Raw genomic sequence first — 20,334 nt, forward strand, 5'->3', positions numbered from 1 at the left:
TATAGTATCATCTTTATTATTTCTCACGCTTCTCTTTCTAGAATTTTTATCCTTTGAACACAATGGTCTACCACGCTTCAGGCGTGTTTGGAATTTAGAAGTTATGATACTAGTAGATGGTCCTTTTAGGATATCAATCTGGACATGCACATTCACTGCAGGGATACGTGACTTAGTTATCTGTTGCAAATCAGTAAATGCATCTGGCATTTCATTTGCTATTTTCTGTAAGTGAATGATCTTCTGGACATTCTGTTCACATATGCGAGTACGTGGATAAAAATGAGATAGTGATGAAATTTTCCACGCAATTTCTCTTTCGGGTTCCTTTTTCTCTCCCCCTAATTGCGGAAAAGTTTTTTTTATCAAACCGACAATTTGCAAATCGAGCAGTAAATAAGTCACATATCAACGGTTCAAGGTAGCAAATTATGAAGGGTGAGTCAAACCCAACATATATGTCCAACCTTCGTTAAGGGTCCATCTTTGTACGTTGTGATGGTGCTATTGACACGTATACCGCACAACTAAAAATTCGTAGATGGGTTGTATTTGGCTAATGACCAAATACTAATTATGACGGAGAGTATTTATTATAATTTTTTGATCTAAGACGTACAAGTACTTCTGCATGTAAGATAGCATGACCCCAAATAGTAACCGGCAATTTTGTTTTCATTAGTAGAGGTCTTGCTATTAATTGTAGGCGCTTAATAAATGACTCTGTAAGACCATTTTGAGTATGAGCATGAGCAGCATGATGTTAAATTTTTATTCCAATTGATAAGCAATATTCATCATAAGCTTGGGATGTAAATTCTCCGGCATTATCAAGATGAATAGCCTTAATTGGATAATCTGGAAATTACGCCTTAATCTTATTATTTGTGCTAACAACTTCGCAAACGCCATGTTGCGAGATGATAAGAGGCACACATGAGACCATCTAGATGATGTATATATTAGGACCATAAAATATCTAAACAATCCACTAGGTAGATGAATAGGTCCATATATATCCCATGTATACGCTCTAAAAAGCCAGGAGATTCGATGCCAACCTTCAGGGTTGATGGTCTGGCAATTAATTTGCCTTGATAACAAGCAATACATGAAAATTCATCATTCGTAAGAATCTTCAGGTTCTTTAACGTTTGCAAATTATGCATGTCAAGAGGGTAGGAGTATGTGTATGTATATATGTGAATATGAACTTGCAATTCGTGTCTTTTGTTTCATCTTCTATTTACAATTTTTGTCAAATTTTTAGTAACTATTTAGGGTTTTGGTGGGAGTAGTTTTTTTTCTTCTTGATCTTAATAAAGTGGAAGATCTATGTGGAACAAGTGAAATACATTAGTTATAGCTCCTCAATTTTATTCATATAATATGTAGGACTAGCTAACTTATAACATTCACGTCACTGAATGAGTTTATCTCATCTATCCAACAATTTAATGTTAGACACACGATTGAAACTCAATGAATAATGAACATGCCCCCTTCCCCTTCTTCAGTTGAATACCACACTTTAAATGTTCAAACTCGTGATGGGCACCTAACTTACAAATCACACGTTACATTCTTACCACAGATGTTCAAACTCGTAACGAGCACCTAACGTACAAATCACACGCTACATTCTTACCCACTAACCAAAATGCCCTTGCACCCATCATCTATCGAAATTCGTCCCAAGATGTAGATGCTGAAGTTCATGCAGACTAAAGTTCAACCATATTTGCCTGAACTTTAGGCAAGAAATGCTTGAACTTCACCCATATGTAACTTCAGACACATCATGTCTGAAGTTATGTGCCAAAAAAAAGTTAGAAGTGGAAACATATTAAATAACGATGTCCAAATAGGGTACCCTGTGACATTTTTGCAATAGCCAATAGGTGAAATCACAGTTCTTTCAAAGAATAAGATGCAAAACAAAAGAATTATTTGTGAGTTGCAGGCTTTTATGAAAGTGAAGTCCATTTCAAATACTAGTGATTTCACAGAAATTGTCCTGTAAACTTATATACATGTCATCTGACACAAATCCTGCTTATACATGTTTTAAAAAGCAAGGTTTTTTTTGGTACAAGAACAACCATTATGATGCGATGTCAACTACAATCATGGTCATACAGTGAGCCATAGGTCTGCTAACGGAACATTACATAATACCAGAGCTTTAAGAAAGCAAGCTCAAGAAGAAGAATTTTTCATATTATTAGCAAGTCACAGTACACGAGATCAACTCATACAGATGACATCGTTCATGGATGAGCAACTATACATCTGTCCACGACGAGGTACATTATTTAGTTGTTGATTAGTGGACATAAAGTATACGTTAATTTGTATAGCTCTGAGATGATGTTTTCACATTGAACTCCAACCTGAAGACTGGCACTGGGACAGCCACAAATCTATATGTTCAACAATCTTTTCCCTTACTTTACGAACTGCATCAGGGGAACTGCAATTCTTAGCATCACCTGTGATATGAAAGAATTGTCATGAAATGCATCATGGTTCATTTCTTCAAAAGGAACTTCACAAAGCATCATTTCTAAGACAAAATGACGATCAATGCACACAACCATGCTGGTAAAATTTGTGACGGGATGTGCAAAGAAGCTTCTAGAATTGGAAAGCACTACAGTTACTCGGGTTTTTGTTCTCATCATGTGTGGAGACCGGAAGCTATATTCAGACAATTGTCCAATTTGATGCTAACTTCAACTAATTTTTATTTGGTGAGCAAACTTACCGTATCCAACTATTGTTGTGAGATTGTTCATGTACAATTGTAAGAACAAAAGTGTGGATGCTCTGCCATCACCAAGTATGAAAAAGTTGGAGAAATTTTACATTCCGGGTCAGTAAAAACTCCACTTGTAAAGTACTTATAGGATTAAACAAATTACAAACTAAAGAAAGAAAAACATATAAACTGGAACTTTGGTCATTGAGTTTTTTTTAACAAGTCAAAATGCTTTATTAATCAACAGATACGGATCAAAGTTTATAAAAAGTGTATCTGGACCAATCACATTCTACTAGCAAACCTCTACCAATTATTTATACCAAAAAATATCTTTTTAGCATGGTAGAATGAAACAAGAGCAAGTTTTTTATGTTCCTCAAATCCCTCTCGATGCCTTAAACATTTGAATTCCTATTCCTCTTTCACAAATTGCCCAAAAAGACAAGACAACAAAGTTACTTTCGACTCTGCCTTCACCTTTACAAGTCTCTTTAGCCTCAATGTCGTAACTACTCTGCCACAATCTCTAATTACACCCAACTGGATGTTGTCAAATAACAAAAGGAAAAGGTCAAAGTAGTGAAGCTATTCGCGATTGCACTTAAATACAGATTGCATCGTCTCCATGCTCGTTATGCAAAGAGCCTGTTTGGACCCACAAGTTAGGAATGGCTTATACTTGTTATTTTGGCTTAAACCAAGTGCTTAAAAGCACTTTTTTGTCATACCCAAACACTACAAAAGTGCTTAAATGCTATGTTGGCTTGAAGGCACCTAAAATAAGCCAATCCAAACAGGCTCAAAATCTATTTGCTCCTTCTAAGATTGCATTTCACGTTGCAAACCAGTGAAAAAGGCAACTTTCTTTGACACCTTGGTCATTCTTATAGCCTTCCACAAGCCATCTTGTTCACCCCCTTAGGATAATCCTTGGTGATAGGATCTTACAGTTTCTACCATCGACATTCTTCACAATTAATTTCACACTGTATTGCAAGTGCTATCAATGCATGCAGCAGTTCAGAGTCAGTTGAAAACAACATAATTAGAGAGGTAAAAGAAAATAAGAATAATAATTGTAGCAATGACCAAAGAGACCAAATTAAGAGAAAAATAAAAGAACTGCAAACAAAGAAAAGGAAAGATGGAGGTTGAAGTAAGAATATACATGTCCAGTATACTAGTGGATATGCCAAACCAGTGAATTATACACAGTTAACATTGAGATCTGATATATGCATACCTTCAGGTACTAAAGGAGACTGAGGGCAGCCCCGCATGTCGGTTCCATGGCCACAGTTATGGCAAGAGATTATGTAAGAAGGCACTGAAAGTTGAAAAGAGATATCAGAAACAAGAAAAGGACGTGATGTACAACAATTTAAAGTGAGTATTCAAGCCTCAACAAAATTGTCACTTTCAGAAGTACTTTTAGCATAAGGTCATTCTGTTTGTGATCCATCACTGTGAATTCAAGCACACACTTCTCTGAGAGAATCATATGATAGAAAGTCATTGTACATAACCCAACCATTGATACCAAGATCAAGCAGATAAACCAATTATCAATTGTCACAGACAAATTTATAGGAAAATATATGAAGTTACGATAGCAGATGAATGTTCAATAAAGAGCACACCTTCCAACCTGAATTTATAGAAATTTTACTTTATGATAAAAAGATTTCTTGTGGATGAAGAACGGTCCATTTTACTCTTTGCATATTTTTTGAAAGATATTATGGTCCATTTTACTTCAACAGATCTAAAACAAAGCATTAATAAAGACCATACATCTGTCTTGGAGTACAACACTCGACCAGTCTAATTTCACGATGGACAGGCATGAAATTTCACTATAAGAGCAGCCTAAAACTTACACTCTGGGGAAGAAGTCTGTTTGGACGCATGTCGCCAGGGGTCCTGTGATCCATTGGTGAAGACAATCTTTGACCCTGCCAAAATGAATTTTTAACGTAATGAAATTTGCAATTCCATAACTGTTCTGCATTTGAAGCAAGATTAAGTGAAAAACAGATTTACTATTCATCCAACTAGAGCTCACACCCTCGCCAACACTTTTTGAGGAATGAAAAATGTAAGCCAAAGGGAAAATGGCGTGACAGATTTATCGATGGAAACTAAGATAAGTCAAAGAAATGTTCTATTCTTTGATTGAAACAAGAACGAAACCCCACCATCGCATGCAGATCATGGTTAGAGCCTAGAGGACATACACAACATATGATAGAATGAGAGGTTCAAGCAGTAAGTAAGGACCTCAAGAACTAGGTGAAAAGTATCATACAAGGTCAAATTCCAACTACCAGGCATTACGTTCAATGAGATATTGAGTCCAATCTGAGAGTCATCAACCCCCAAAAGACAATGTTTTAAAATTTTCAAAGATAAAACGTATATCTTCCATTAAAGAGACAGCCCGTATTCTAAAACACAGCCATTATATCAAGTATTTATCGCAACCCCCCCCCCCTTCCCCCTTCCTTTCAGTTGGTTGAACTTATTATTTTCTTAACTTTAACCATAAAGAGAAGCAATAAACTTAAGCCAACAATGATGTCATCACTTTGTAAAATGATCAGGAAGTGCCATGAATGTTGGGACCATTATAAAGTAATCCCAGACAATTTGATTTAGCTATATAATGGTTATAGCAAAGCAAATAAAACAGCATGGGTAGTACGTGCAACCGAGTGGACAGCAGATCTATCCTTCTTCTTTATTTTCCTTGTAAATAACTCAAGCATATCCTATTAACAAATATACCAAGTTGGGGGGAAAAGCAGTAATGAGACTGCTAGAAATAACTATCTAATGATACCAGCAATTTTGGTGCCTCCATAGTACAAGTTAGTTGCATCAACATCAGGATAGATACCGGATCCAAAGACATTCCTGCACAGGTCCAAATGGTATCTGCACGATGAATTTATTGAATTATAAAGTCAGTTCACCAGAGTCGCACTGGACTAAACAAGTGGAAATAGAGCAGTTAAACTAAGCAAGGAAATATTGCTTAAATACTTCTAAGAGTAAAGACACGTGCCTGGTATCAACTTTAGAAGAGCGAATACTATCATTCAAGGGTGCAACCTGAAAATATGCAACTTCTGTGCAGACCTGGAACCACCACAAGCGGTCAGAAGTATCACCATTTACAGCAGTGTTCTTCAGATTTTCCTGATCGTAGGTTTTGACGCTGACCCCAAAAGTCTTAATGTAATACTCCTTTACATAGGTGGCATATGCATTCTGCAGATAAGAAATAGAATAAAGTGATAAACGATTAAAGAAACAGAAAATTGGCGACGTCTTTCACAAAATGTATTATTTTTTTCTTTTTGGGTGATTGGATCTTTTAACATGATGTTCTGATCACAGACAATGGAGTTGTAAATAAGCTGAAGTACTTTTTTTAACTGCAGAACACAAACAAAACTAAAAGGAAAAATTCCTGGAAGCTAGCATATAACAGTATATCAATAAGGAAACTTTTGACAGAGATAACTTGACATTTTTGGAACTATTGAACATAAACATCCATGTGAATATCTACTCATGTTGTTTCCCAATATAATAATATACACTGTCAGAACCTAATCCAAGTGCAGGCGGAGAATTACTTTTTAATAACTTATTAAGTGTTTTGTTAACTACTTACTTGTTCTACAAAAATACAAAGGCATAACTGTATAAATATGGGTATCCACTCTAACAAAACTTCTGTTCCTTGTACAGAAGAATTCACTTCATGAATATTTTTGATAGGTTTCCGAAAGAAATGTGTCTGATGTTTATTGTTTGTTCAAGCAAGCATCTCCAAAAGCTGAGTTGCAATGCTAGTGCAAGTTCTACTTTTGTCTTTGCATTGTATACAAGATCATGCTTGTGTAAACTATGAACAAAGGTTCTCCTAAATGAATGCCTTGTTTCACTTTTGACTAGTGTTGTCAAAGGCGCGCTTAAGCCCTGAAGTCAGGCTCAAAACATGTTTAGCGCTTCGCCTCGCTTTATGTGCGCTTCAGTGTGGTCATCAAGGTTCTAAGGCAAACTTTTCCTTGCCAATGATCCTCTTTTGAAGAAGTGACACTAAACAATTGATATTTCACTTTATCATACCTTTTTTTCAATTTCTTTGGTCATATATTTGTCATTCATGTTTATAATTATTGGTCTTGGACTAAACATATATATTTGTATCTTTTTCTCCCTTTGCGCCTTTTTTCATTAAAGCCCACACTTTATTTGCGCTCAGCGCTTAAAGCCCCAATGGACCTTAGAGCTTTTTTGCGCTTTTCACCTTTGATAACGCTGCTTTTGACAAGTCAAATTTAACAAATTTTACCATTAACTTTCCAAACAATTTCTATACTCAACCTTGGAATGCTTTCACTACTTTGTAAACATCTACGTTTCACTTTCAAAAAATGGATTAATCAGTCCTGTTTTCACTTTAAATAATGGTCAAGTCGGCTTTTGGTAAACAAGACAAATAATCGGTAGGGGAAGGGGAGGGGGAGGGATGCAACAAACAAAACCATACCACTAAATCTTCCCCGGACTTCTTTGCTTCAAGTAGTGGGATGCATAGTTTGTCTGGACTTCCATATTGAAACTAAAACATCAAAAACTTTCAATTAGGAAAATTACAAACATTCAATAGAGGATATCATATGAGTGTCTCATACATACTGCTGTAACTGCAGCATCTGCCACAAAGTACAGGAAGTCACCATCATTTCTCAGCTGCAAGAAAACAAAAGTTTTGTCTGTTAAACTAATAAAAGAGAGCAAAAATAATTATGTATCCTCTCCTTAGTTGAGAACATGATGTAAAACCCTAGAAATAAGTGATAAGCTCGATGTCAACGATATGGTATAGTTTTTCTACAGGTTATTGACAATAATCTGCTAATGCATTATTCTGACAGTCTTCAGCAGCCCACATTTCTGCATATATCGTCACTGATATGTCGCCACAGGTGTTAAGGGTTTCAGAGAACTCTTCTAGGAAAAAAATGAAAAGAGCAACGCAGTGTGATAATTAGTTTCCAGAGTTGACAAGGATATCTTCACCCACATGCCGCTTTAGGTGATTGAGAGGACAATATCAGAGAACTCTTCTAGGAGAAACTAAGGAAATCACAAAAACAACCACAACCGACATAAAAAACAAAAAAATTTACAAGTTTCATACCTCATCAGCACCAAACAACCCTTTAATGTCCTTGGGATTTGATGCAAGTCTTGCTTCTACTAGTTGGGTGATTTCTTGCAATGTTGTTTTACATTCTGGACCAGCAGATTCACCAACCTGTAGTAGGACAATCTGGAGTCAAATTCACTGATCCTTAAGAAATTGTCTGAAAACAGCAATCATTCTCAGTCACAGTGTCTCAATTTCAGGGTGTTTAGGTCTATTCTCTTGTAAGCTTTTGGGGGGATTTATTCTCCTGAAAGTCTTTCCTCTTCTAGCTTACCCAACCAAATGTTTGGGCAATTTTCATTTTGCTACTCCCATTTGGAGCATTAAACTTCCGCTGAAACTTGAAGGTTTTGAATAATTAAAGTAATTTATGTACTAAAGTAATAACTAGAAAGGTTGTTAGAATCCCCCTCTTCAATAAGATATTATTGAAATATTTTGGTATTATGGAGGAATATAGAGTATCAGTCTTTACATTCTATCAGTTATTCCTTCTTAGACATTGTGGTTGTAATGGAAGCAGAGACAACTGGCAGGACACTGTGTGTGTGTTTTTTATAAGAGAGGCCGGAAAGCGCTTTTAGGTCACCTAAGTCACATTGTTTAGTGTGTGTGGCTTGACTGCAACACAAGCATTTTCCAGTACAGAATATCCTCTAATTATGCATGGGGAGGGTGGTTGAGATTTATGTGTTATAAAGTACATGAGCTTTTATATAGCCTCACTTTCAGACATGTATAGAGAGTAAGAGGGCTTTATTCTCAAATGATCTTCTTCCTCCTTGAGTGATTTGAGGACAACTTGTGTTTTTTATTTTTCCTGTTTTTCTTTCTCTCCCTTTTATTAGTACCATTAATTTTTGACAGAATATTCCAGTAAGCTTGTATGATCTGGAAAACAAAACAACTGTTACAAACGAAAGTATTGTTTTCAGGAAAACAAAGCATAGCCAAAAGGCTAATTATAAGGACAATTAATCTTACACAGCCTATCTAACCCACAAAGGTAGGGGTAAGGTTTGCGTATACCTCACCCTCCCCAGGCCCATCTTGTGGGACTTTAATGGGTATGTTGTTGTTTACAAAAAGGACTTTTGGCCTAACTCAACCCCAAAAGCAAGCTCACGAGATGAGGATTCTTCAATACCATACAAAGAGACCAAATCACCCATCCAGAACCAATGTGAGAATTTTGACACACCCTTGGACACCCAAACCTGCCAACTGGAGCATATTAACATATTATGGGCTCGGGTAACCAAGAATTGGGATGGACTTGGCTCTAATACCATGTAAAGAAATGAACCTTGGACCAAACTTAACCCCAAAAGCTAGCTCATGAGGTGAACTGAGGATTGCCCAAGACCATATAAGGAAACCAAGTCTCCCGTCCAAAAACAAAATAAACCACAAAAACTGTTTTACAATCCAAAAAAACACCTAAGAAAGATAGAAATACAATGAAAAACATCCAAAAGAGATTCTCTGATTAAGCATGTATTCCTGATAAGAAGAAAACTGCATAAATATTAACAATCAAAGTAGCACAATTTTACCTGCTTGTCAAACTCTGAGAAGCTGTAAACTGCTTCAACTACTGCAGAGCTTGCGAGGCTTCCACAGGTTAGGTGAGGAAACTTCAGCCGAAACCATGCGCTAAGTGCTCCTGAGTATGAAACACCGAAGACAAACCATGGGTTTTCAATATTGGATCTGTTGAGCTTCACGTTCAAGGACTCCTGCAACATATCAGAAATATTATCCACTGAAAACTCGTATGCAAAGGGGTAAGAAGCGGAGTTGACAAGTGGAAAACTAAATCAATGATGTAACATATGGCTTATATACGTACATGAAGACATGGTTAGTTTTAAGGTGCAAACAAAAAAAAGGCTCATCAATTCATGTTTCCCTAAAGTTAATTATTTCATTGTCATTTTGAACTTACATAAGATGCATTTCACTGACAGATGCACTCTTCAGGTTTTAAGTTAGTTCTAAGCCAAGTGCTATAATACCAAGGGATGTTGCCACAAAATATGGAGGTTGACTTATCCCACTATTGTCATGCTATCGGATTAGAGATAGCAGTTAGGTAACCCCACGAGCTATCGAGATAGATTGTAAAAGAAGTGGCATGCTTCGAATTGATAAGAAATTACCACAGATAAAGGAAATAGGATTAACATGCCAACCTGATAAAAATTCCTGAAAGCTGCCAAGTCAAAAAGTGCCTGTTTTGATGACAGATATTTCAGATTCCCGGTTGTTAAGGACTTGAACGGTGAACTCTTCCCATAATACCGATGCTCAAGAGTAACGACAGCAGCTCCAAACTTCTTCGCTAAAACCTGTTAGACATGCAAGGTTCAGAAGTTTTCTTCAGGCTGAGTACATATTCCCATCCAGTCCTCAAACCAAACCAAGTAAAAGAAAGTGAACTAATGGTTTTAGCCTTCCATGACTCCACATGACAAGTCACTATGTGCTTGTATTGAGTCAGCTAACCAGAATACTACAGCTGGAATTCAATTCCAAGGTTGTTTCGATTCAAAATAACCTCGGCATAAAATCTGCATTATTACGTGGGTGCTCGGTTACCATTTTTGTTTCTCATATAAATAAAATCACGTTCCACGTAACTTATGTAGGAAATCCTGTATTATTTTACACCAGACATGACGTGGAATACGAGTACTTTGTATTAGCGATAAAGATACTAGCATCTGAAATGACAAACATATCCTTACACCTTAATTATAAAAACCGAAAACATGACTGTCTTAGATAAAACTTCCTAACAATTTTGAAATTAAATAGTAAGTTAAAACTTGTACAATGCCACTTCTTGACTTTAGTGACACAGATTTTATTTTAGAAGTATTTCAAAAACTGGACCATTTTCATTAAAACTTTGATCACAAAACAACACCTTACAAGCTTGTTTTGTGGTGATTTCAGAAAGGGTTAATCTTCAAAACCTTAATAAAAGTTACATTTGACAAAAAGAAAAAAGCGTGAAGAAGGTTACTGTTACATGACTACATCCTTCATTGAAGTAAGATTTTTATCTGATCATAGTACTTTAAAATGACAAAGAAGTGATATATAGGCTGAAGGGTATTACTAGAGACTAATCTCTCTTTTTTTTCCTTCTTTTTTTAAAAAAAAAAATAGGAAACACTGCAAAAATGCACAAAACATTGTATGGGAATAGTTACTAGTAAACGCCTCCTGAAAAAAGAGCAAGGTGTTATCAGCAAAACGTCCATTTGTGATTTTGATTTAGGTCTCCCATGAATCAAATAAGCACTTGTTATAACTCAGCTTATTTAGGATTATGAATGCCATACTGGAAACTTATCTTTCTCCCCTGACAGACTTACGGAACCTTTGGTTTGATAGATTAAGATATGAAACAAGTTAAATTCATCATTTTCAGTAATGATGTACATATGTCAGGGCCTTTTCACTTTTTGCTAGCAGGCATCATAAATTTTAGTTCTCTGGTTATACCATACAAAAAAATTATATCCAGAGTATTAGGGTGTGTTGGTATGGAGGAAAACATTTTTTGTGTTCCAATTTTCTATGTTTGGTTGATCAAAATTTTTGGATAACATTTTCTCCAGGAAAGAAAATAAGTTCCAAAAAAATAAGGAAAACGACTTTCCCAGAGGAAGTAGGAAACACAAGTTCCATAAGGGCATTCCACACTGATTGTCTCCTCCATAACACAACCCACATCCACCCCCACGTTGATCCCCTTAGTGTTTGCCTATATTGTACACAAATGCTTTTGGGACAATATTTTCTACTTACTTAAAAAAAAGGGCAGCCCGGTGCACTTAAGCTCCCGCTATGCGCAGGGTCCGGGGAAGGGCCCGACCACAAGGGTCTGTTGTACGCAGCCTTACCTTGCATTTCTGCCAGAGGCTGTTTCCAAGGCTTGAACCCGTGACCTCCTGGTCACATGGCAGCAACTTTACCAGTTACTCCAAGGCTCCCCTTCTTTCTACTTACTTACCCAACACAAAAAAATAAACAAGAAACAATCTCTCTACATCCGTGAGGTACGGGTAAGCTCTGCGTACATACCCTCCCCAGACCCCATCGTGTAGGACTACACTGGGTATGTTGTTGTTGTTCTTGTTGTTGTTCCAATGCTTGTTCAGCATCAAAGACACCGACAGAGGAATTTTTGTGACACGCTGCCTCGTCAAACATATAAGTCGCCACAACGAGGACATAATATGAAAATGCTGAGGTGAGAGGCACTTGATTCCTTTAACTCAAAAAAGCATTACATTCGATTCAAATTGATATCAACTGAGATAGTTGAGTTAACACTCCCATGAAAACATTTTGACAAACTTTAGTAGTGATCCTTAAGTATAAAACCAGTATTGCAGTAAATGTGGAACAAGATATAATCATACAAAATACATATAGATCAACCATTTTTCCAAATGTTGCCTAAAGAACCTAGGAGACATGAAATGGAAGAACATTTTCCTTCCCATTTCCTTTTCCAACTCATACCGCAATGTAACCCCACCCATAGCAAAAAGGGGAGATAGTGAGTTGGGGAGTGGAGGAAAAAAAAACAGGAAAGCCGGAAGGGACAATGACAAAGACCAACTGTCCTGATAAACAAAATCAAAGGATGAAACAAGAATTTTAAGAATGCATTCACTAGGAATAGTATCAGAAGTAAGGACTATCAACTTACACTGAGGTAATCGTTCGGTATCCCACTGCATGCAGATTCTCCACAAATTTTCAAAAATATCGGTCCATCAGGAATTCGGAAATGGTCAAGAAACTCATAGTACCTCTGTCCAAATGTGCGATGATCCTACAAATTGCAGCACCGAGTTAAAGCTATACAATAGGCCAATCTACTGTAGTAAATTCCCTCCCTCTCCCTTATTTACCTCTTTGTTTGTCCCTCATCAGTAAAAAATCACAACAACTTGTTACAGCAAAAACAAGAATTCGTCTAAAGCAAACATTTTTATCACTAAAAACTACAATTTCAAGGGTATATCATGACTTTTTCCAAGAAAAAATGGCGAACCCAAAGAGAATTCTTCCCAAAAAATGCATCACACAAAATTCAATATAACACAAGAAAATTTCCATAAATCAAATTAAATGTTGTATATAAGCGAAAATCATACTACTTAACAAACTCTCTTTCCTAAAAATACAAACAGATTTCACAAAAAAGGTTTCCCCTTTGCAAAAGCTCTACATGAAAAACATAGGTATATCAAAAACAAGAATTCATCTAAAAGACTCGTTTTTTTTAACTAAAAACTATAATTTCAAGGGTATATCATGAGTTTTTCTACGAAAAACAGTGAACCCAAGTTTGCGTGCAATTCGACTAATTCTATAGGATACTTGCCATCTCTCACCAGTAACATGTATTAGGTTAACTAATTTTACGAGATACTTGTCACCTCTCACCAGCAACAGGAGACGGGTCGACTAATTTTGTGGAATACCTACCACCTCCCACCTGCAACAGATTCCACATTGACTAATTCTACGAAATATGTGCCACCTCCCACCAACAACCGGTGCCAGGTAGATTAATTTTACGGGATATCTGCCACCTCCCGCCCCCAACAGATACCACATTGAATAATTCTACGGAATATGTACCACCCACCTCCCACCACCAACAACATGTATCAGATAGACTAAGTTTAGAGGATACCTACCAACTCCCACCCGCAATAATGTCGACTAATTTTGCATGATACCGGCCAACTCCCACCTGCAACAGGGACCAAGTCAACTAATTTTGTGGGATACATCCACCAGCAACAAATACTAGGTAAAAAAAAAAAAAAGGCGAAACCAAAACAAATTCTTCCCTGACACAAAATTCAACATAACACAAGAAAATTTCCATAAATCAAATTTAAACATAGTATATAAGCTAAAATCATACAATACTTAACAAACCCTCTTTTCCCTAAAACTACAAACAGATTTCACAAAAAAAAAAGGGCTTTCCCCTTTGCAAAAAACAAACATAGGTCTAGAAGAAAACACATGAGAGGATTGGAGAATCCAATAGCTCGACTGATTGTCTACGAAAACATTCGCTTATAATTCCGTCCCCAATTTTTTTTAAAAAGAGGATAATTACTTACGTAAGGAGAAAAGTGATCAAGTGTCTGATTGAACCAGTGTTCTTCTTTGGTTAAGTACTTGCTTTGCTGAAGAAAAAGCTGAGAAGTTGAAATTCCGTTTGAGATTGTAAGCAATTGTGATAAGAAGAAGAAAGGAACATGTAAAGCTAAGATTGTTAGCTTCATCGTTTTGTTTCTGCTGCTACGTCTCTTTGGAGCTCACAAAAGAAAGGCTTTGGATTGAAGAATAATTGAATTTTTATAAAATTTATCTTGTATTTGAAAATTTATAATCTCAAATATTTATTTATAAGGGGATTATGGAGATAATACAATTTATCAATGTGATCAGTTAGGATGTTTTGATATTTTGTTTATGAATTATAAAAGTTAAAAAAAATTAATATAGAATTTTCATATTTATAGAAAAAAATATAATTTAAAAAATCTAAATTGGTAAATAATAATTTCATATCATATATACAAAATGCCCTTAGAAAAAATTTCATATCCAATATTAGGGTTGGTCAAAAGTTTATATCTACTGCTAGTTCAAAAAATTTTAATGATTAAATTGATAATCGATAAGTCAATATCTTAATAATTCTATAATAATTTGACATATCTATAAATCGATAATCGATAAATTTTAAAATTGAACCGACTGATACGCAGCGACTAACAATTCTTTTTGTAGTTTGTTAAAACATCACAAACTGTATCATTTGTTCCACCTTACCACTTTGGTCTCCCAATTTTTAGTAACAAAAAATATTTAGACGATCAATCAAAAATATGATATAATAAAAATAATATATATATATATATATATATATATATATATATATATATTTGTTATTATTTTGGTGTGGGGTTGTATAGTGTAATTTTTGGACAATTTATACATTTGACTGATTGGCTAGATTAAACTAGACAAATATTGCCAACAAAAAAAAAGATATACACTATTTTTTTAATCAAAAATGTAGTTTAGGCAATCATATATATATATATACTAAACTATTATTTTTTAGCAAGTTTCATATCTTAACTAACAATTATTTTACTTCTCTCAACTATCACTTTCTTAAAATAATTGCATTCGCCAGCTAAACACATCTCAATATTGAGTTGATCAAATAGTTGTATCACATCATCAACAATCACGTGTAGGCTAACTAAACATCGAAATATATTTTAATATAAAAAGAGTAATAATTGAGGGATGAACCTAGAAAAAAATTAAATAGATAAAAGAATAATGAATTGTTAATATATAAAACTTGCCAATTATGACAATTAAAATATATATTTTTCCTTTTAACGCTTCACCCATTATCTTGGGAAATTTCATCAAATTAGCAAGGAGTACGGGGGATTTAGGGTATCAAGTATGGATTCCTCGAAATTTAGCGCTATTAATTCGGAGTCCGTAGAGCCTCGACAAAATTCGGATCGCACATTGCGGGATCCATTGCGAGGTGACGTTCCCAACAAGATTTTCTCTATACTCAGAACTCGAACCCGAGACCTCTGATTAAAGGTGAAACAGGTCTCATCTCTGCACCACAACCCATGTTGATATATAACCACACACTTTTATTTTGCTATATATATAATCACACACTTTTGCCTCTCTTCTTCTTTTTTCATTTAAAATTCATAGAAATTTAAAACTTTAAATTTTGAATCCGTCTTTAAATGATAGAGCCTAGCTTCCAAGAAAAAATTTAAGGAACACAAAGGACCAAGTTAACAATATGATCTCAAACTCAGAAAACATAAAATATAACAAACATTTTTCTTATACTTTTATTCATTAAATAATAGTTGCACATACAACCAAAATATAAATTAACTGAAAATACAAATACACATCTTTTTGCATGTAAAAATAAACAAATTACCTTACATCATTTTTCCTCCTTCAATGACAAACTTTTAAAAGATTCAAAACCCCCCACTGGAAGTAGTAACATGTCATATCGAAATGACTTCATTGAGAGTAAGATCTGCTTGATATGTAAAAGATATAGAAATTTTTTAAAAATTTATCACACTCCACTAGAAGTAGTAATACATCATATCGAAATGACTCCATTGAAAATAAGATCTGCTTGATATGTAAAAGATATAGAAACTTTTAAAAGATTTATCCCACCCCACTAGAAATAATAATACGTCATATCGAAATGACTCCTTTGAGAGCAAGATCTGCTCAATATGTAGGTGATACATCACTAATTGTAGGGCAAGCACCATAGACACCATTTTAGAAGGAAAAGTCGAGCATGTCCATGCTTAAGTTCTCCATCATGAGAGTTTCCATAAAACCACAAGTATAATTGGGAGTAGCAATTGGCATCATCATCTTGTTATTGTAGATTCCAAATTTATTGGGCTTAAAGGGACAACTTGAAGAAATAGCCACAATTGGAATGTTGTCACAATTGCACATTTCAATCATATAACCATCTGGATCATGGAAAAATACTTGATCCACTTTTATCCCTTCTCCCTCTACCACTGCAGTCACATACTTCATTCCCATCTCCTCTTCACCAAATCAACATCAGTGCACTGCTGGATACCAAAAACATGTCATATCATCAATAACAAAAAAATAAAATAGAAATGACATAGTAGGTGTATTGGTTTGTGGCCTAGTTGTCAATAAAGTATAGTAAAAATCACGAGAATAAATCAGGATTCAAATTCCAACAAACACAAAAGGTGTTACTACGGATGATTTCTTCTCATTTATCTAAGGCCAAGAATTACGTAATATTCATGATGGTAGAAGGTAACAATTAATTACTAGCGGATAGTTGAAGAACGTACATGCTGAATTAATTTGTAATATTTGGAGGTTTCAAATTAGACACATCTATTCGTGAAAGAGTATCACTATTTTGAAAAGTCATTGTTGAGAATATAATTAAATAATAAAAGTATGATTTCTCTAACAACTTAAGCTTTTACATGAGATGATCACACTTCAACATGATATCAGAGCAGACGGAGGTAATGAGATTGAATCTCACCATCACCCATACAAATAAATATTTTTCACGTGCTTGGCTCATGAAAAAAAAAAATAAGGCCTGCACGTGACTAGGGCTTTGTTGGATCCTGAATGGTGTTTGACAAGACAAAAGCCCAATACCCTTAAGATGAAAGAAGAAGGGTGTTTGACAAGACAAAAGCCCAATACATCTTCATAGAACCTCATAGAATTCCACTCATCTTTCACCAACAAAGAAACATGATTCAATGAAAGTAGAGGCAAAGTTTGGCAACTCACTTCCTCAATCTCCATATTCATCTTAATTTTCTTTCTTCTTTTAATTTTCTCTTTTTTTCACTTTATATAACTTAAAATAATTTGTGTTTGGATAATCAACTTAGGTCAGGATGTTGCTTATTTATAAATGTATCATTGGAAAACTTCCATTATTCAATTGCTTACATTTAGGAACCTTATTGGTAAGTTCTTGTCATTGAGTACTATATGTCAAACATTTGTGTGATATTTAACATCTTTCTTATTTAATTGAGTTGTGTAAAAGTGAATGTAGAGGATTTAAGTCATATATATTAACAATCTAAAGATTTGATTTTTTATATCATCGATATATTTAATTTAATTTAGTCGTAGTAAGTTTTTTTCTTTAATTGGTCGTAGTAAGTCATTATTTTATTCTGCTATTATTTTTTGAGTCAAAAACTTCTCTTTAGTTTAACTTACATTAAATTTTCTCTAACGGAATTAGATTTTCATTTCTATTTCTTTAAATCCAACATGACATGATTCTAGCTTCTAATATTATTAACAAAACGATCTATGTCTTTACGGTTATAAATAATTTATCTTCAATTTTAAAAACTGAGGTTTAATGATATAACATGTCAACTAGGAGAGAAGAAGAATTTGAGGCGCAAAGTATTTTTTGAGAAAAATAATGATAGTTGAGTGATAATTTTGTCTTAAATGAAACAAAAGTGATATTTGAAGTCAATTCCCAAAACATGGGTGATCATTTAGGAAATTAACTCCATGATCCTAGCCTCTAACATTATTAACTTAGGAAATTAACTCCATGATCCTAGCCTCTAACATTATTAACAAAATGATCCAAGTCTTTACCGTTATAAATAATTATCTTTGATTTCAAAAAATACTATTTAGTGTAAAAATAAATTAAGTATCAAGAAAAATAATCTTAGCCTATAATATTTATATTGTATACATGGCCTACATCCAATGCACCATTGAAAAGCAATATATAAAATAGTAATGGAGGAAATCCTTTCCCATATATTAAGTGAATGAAATCAAATCATAATAAAAATCCCTATGATATTTCAAGTAAGTAAATTCCCAATTAAATATTTTCTTGAGATTTTAATTACCTTACCTTATAAACCATATTGCTTCCCTTAAAACTATTGATTTACCGTTATGTTATCAATAATTTACCAATTCAATTTTGCTTCTTGATACTCTTTGTTTCCATTTATATGACCCATTTTCTTTTTTAGTCAGTTCCAAAAAAATGTCAAAAAATTTTGTTTCTTAAATTCCGTGTCAAATCAATACTACAACACATAAATTGGTACAGAGGTAGTATTTTACTTCTTCTAATACCGTTGAAAAATTCCAAATTAATGTTACAAATAAAGATGGAGAATAATTATAATTCAAAAAGAGAAAACAAGCCTTGCCATTATGCCTTCAAGTTCATATGCAGAGCAATACTGACTTTGCTTTCTGGATTAATCACAGGTTTATTAATCATTTTTTTGATTAATGTTTTTTCACATTTTAAATCAGGACATTTGGGGAAAATTGATAAAATAGACATAGTTTTTGGCTTGTTATTTGTTGTTATTTGTATAATTCTAACAGTTTCTTTGATATTTTTTACATTAATTGATTTGAAAAACATGATTAGAGCACTTTGGGGTTGGATTAAGGAACCAGGTTCTTCTGTTTTTGCAACATTATCGGAGTCTGACGAGATTCAACAAAGAAATGTTATTGAGGAAGTTTTATAAATTTTATCGTGATTCGAGGACTGTTAGCAGTGTATTCTTCAAATGTAGGATGATTTGGACCTTTTTGGGATTTATTCGATTTTCTTCTTGAATTATTTGATTGTCAAGAATAGTCTGATCATATATTGATATTTTTATGAATATCCCAAAAATTTATGAAATATTCAAGATAATTACCCATCTTAATTACCTTAATTTTATTTGATTTTAGATCTTGAATGAAATATTCTATACAGTTTTCTTGTAGTATAGTTCTCTTAAACTAATCAACCTTGATATTTGTTATTTTGTCTGTTCCATTTTATATGATAATTTTTTTATTAATCTCTTTATAATAGAATGTGATTTGTATATTCGAAATTTAATATTTGAGACATGACTATAGATAAATAAGGATAAATTAGAAACTACAACAGAGTGAGTCATTAAATTTATAGATTAAATAAGCTCTCTCATCTAAGCAAGTCTTTTGGGTTGGACTCTCCGATAGTTTGGTTATTGATTAGCAAAAAAATATATTTAGGTATAAAAAAAACAAATTAATAATTTTTTTATAATTTTTTTGCATAAAATTCAGCATACTAAATATAATATTTAATTATTATTTTATAATTTTACCTAATTAAAGCAGGTATAAATTGTAAGTCAATAAAATAGGATAAGATCTCATGATGACACCAATAAGTTCAACACATAACAGGTTAAAATTTGCCAACCCACATTAAACCATATAGTCCATAGATTTATGACATTTTAATTAAATTCCACATCACAGTTCTCCTTCATAAAAACTCTTAAATATATTTTAAATTAATTATTTATATATCTTCAATGTAATTTAGCATAATTATATGATCTGAATTAAAATTATTAGATTCACTAATACTCATAATCAAAGTCATGGGCAAAATTAGGGTACCAAAAGTCACAAAATTACGTTATATATATTAGGTCAACACTTTAATAGTAGATATTGAATTTCTAATTTCTTTCTATGTTAAGTTCATGCTGTTTGGATAAAAAATTTGAAGAGACAAAAATTTATAATGATATTTGAAAAGTGAAGTTGTATTTAAAAGTGAATGTAAATTAAAATTGTTTTTCTACTTTAATAATTTATCTGGAGTGAAAATTTT

At 33.8% G+C, this 20,334-nt stretch overlaps 1 protein-coding gene and 1 non-coding gene across 2 annotated transcripts; both read right to left on the reverse strand.

The window, feature by feature from the left end:
• Positions 1-2,199: 2,199 nt before the first annotated feature.
• LOC129894353 (probable serine protease EDA2) lies at positions 2,200-14,388 on the reverse strand. The gene is made up of 12 exons (XM_055970010.1): positions 14,162-14,388; positions 12,724-12,849; positions 10,187-10,342; positions 9,548-9,730; positions 7,983-8,099; positions 7,478-7,531; positions 7,329-7,400; positions 5,832-6,037; positions 5,607-5,701; positions 4,645-4,719; positions 4,008-4,091; positions 2,200-2,492 (listed from the first exon to the last, which is right to left on the reverse strand). The coding sequence occupies exons 1-12, from the start codon at positions 14,324-14,326 to the stop codon at positions 2,377-2,379; spliced, it is 1,449 nt and encodes a 482-aa protein (XP_055825985.1). The 5' UTR covers positions 14,327-14,388; the 3' UTR covers positions 2,200-2,376.
• LOC129898101 (small nucleolar RNA snoR83) lies at positions 11,193-11,330 on the reverse strand. Its single transcript, XR_008769017.1, has one exon. It is a non-coding gene; the product is annotated as a small nucleolar RNA snoR83 (small nucleolar RNA).
• Positions 14,389-20,334: the final 5,946 nt, after the last annotated feature.

Source organism: Solanum dulcamara, chromosome 7 (genome assembly GCF_947179165.1).
Source record: "Solanum dulcamara chromosome 7, daSolDulc1.2, whole genome shotgun sequence".
NCBI lineage: Eukaryota > Viridiplantae > Streptophyta > Magnoliopsida > Solanales > Solanaceae > Solanum > Solanum dulcamara.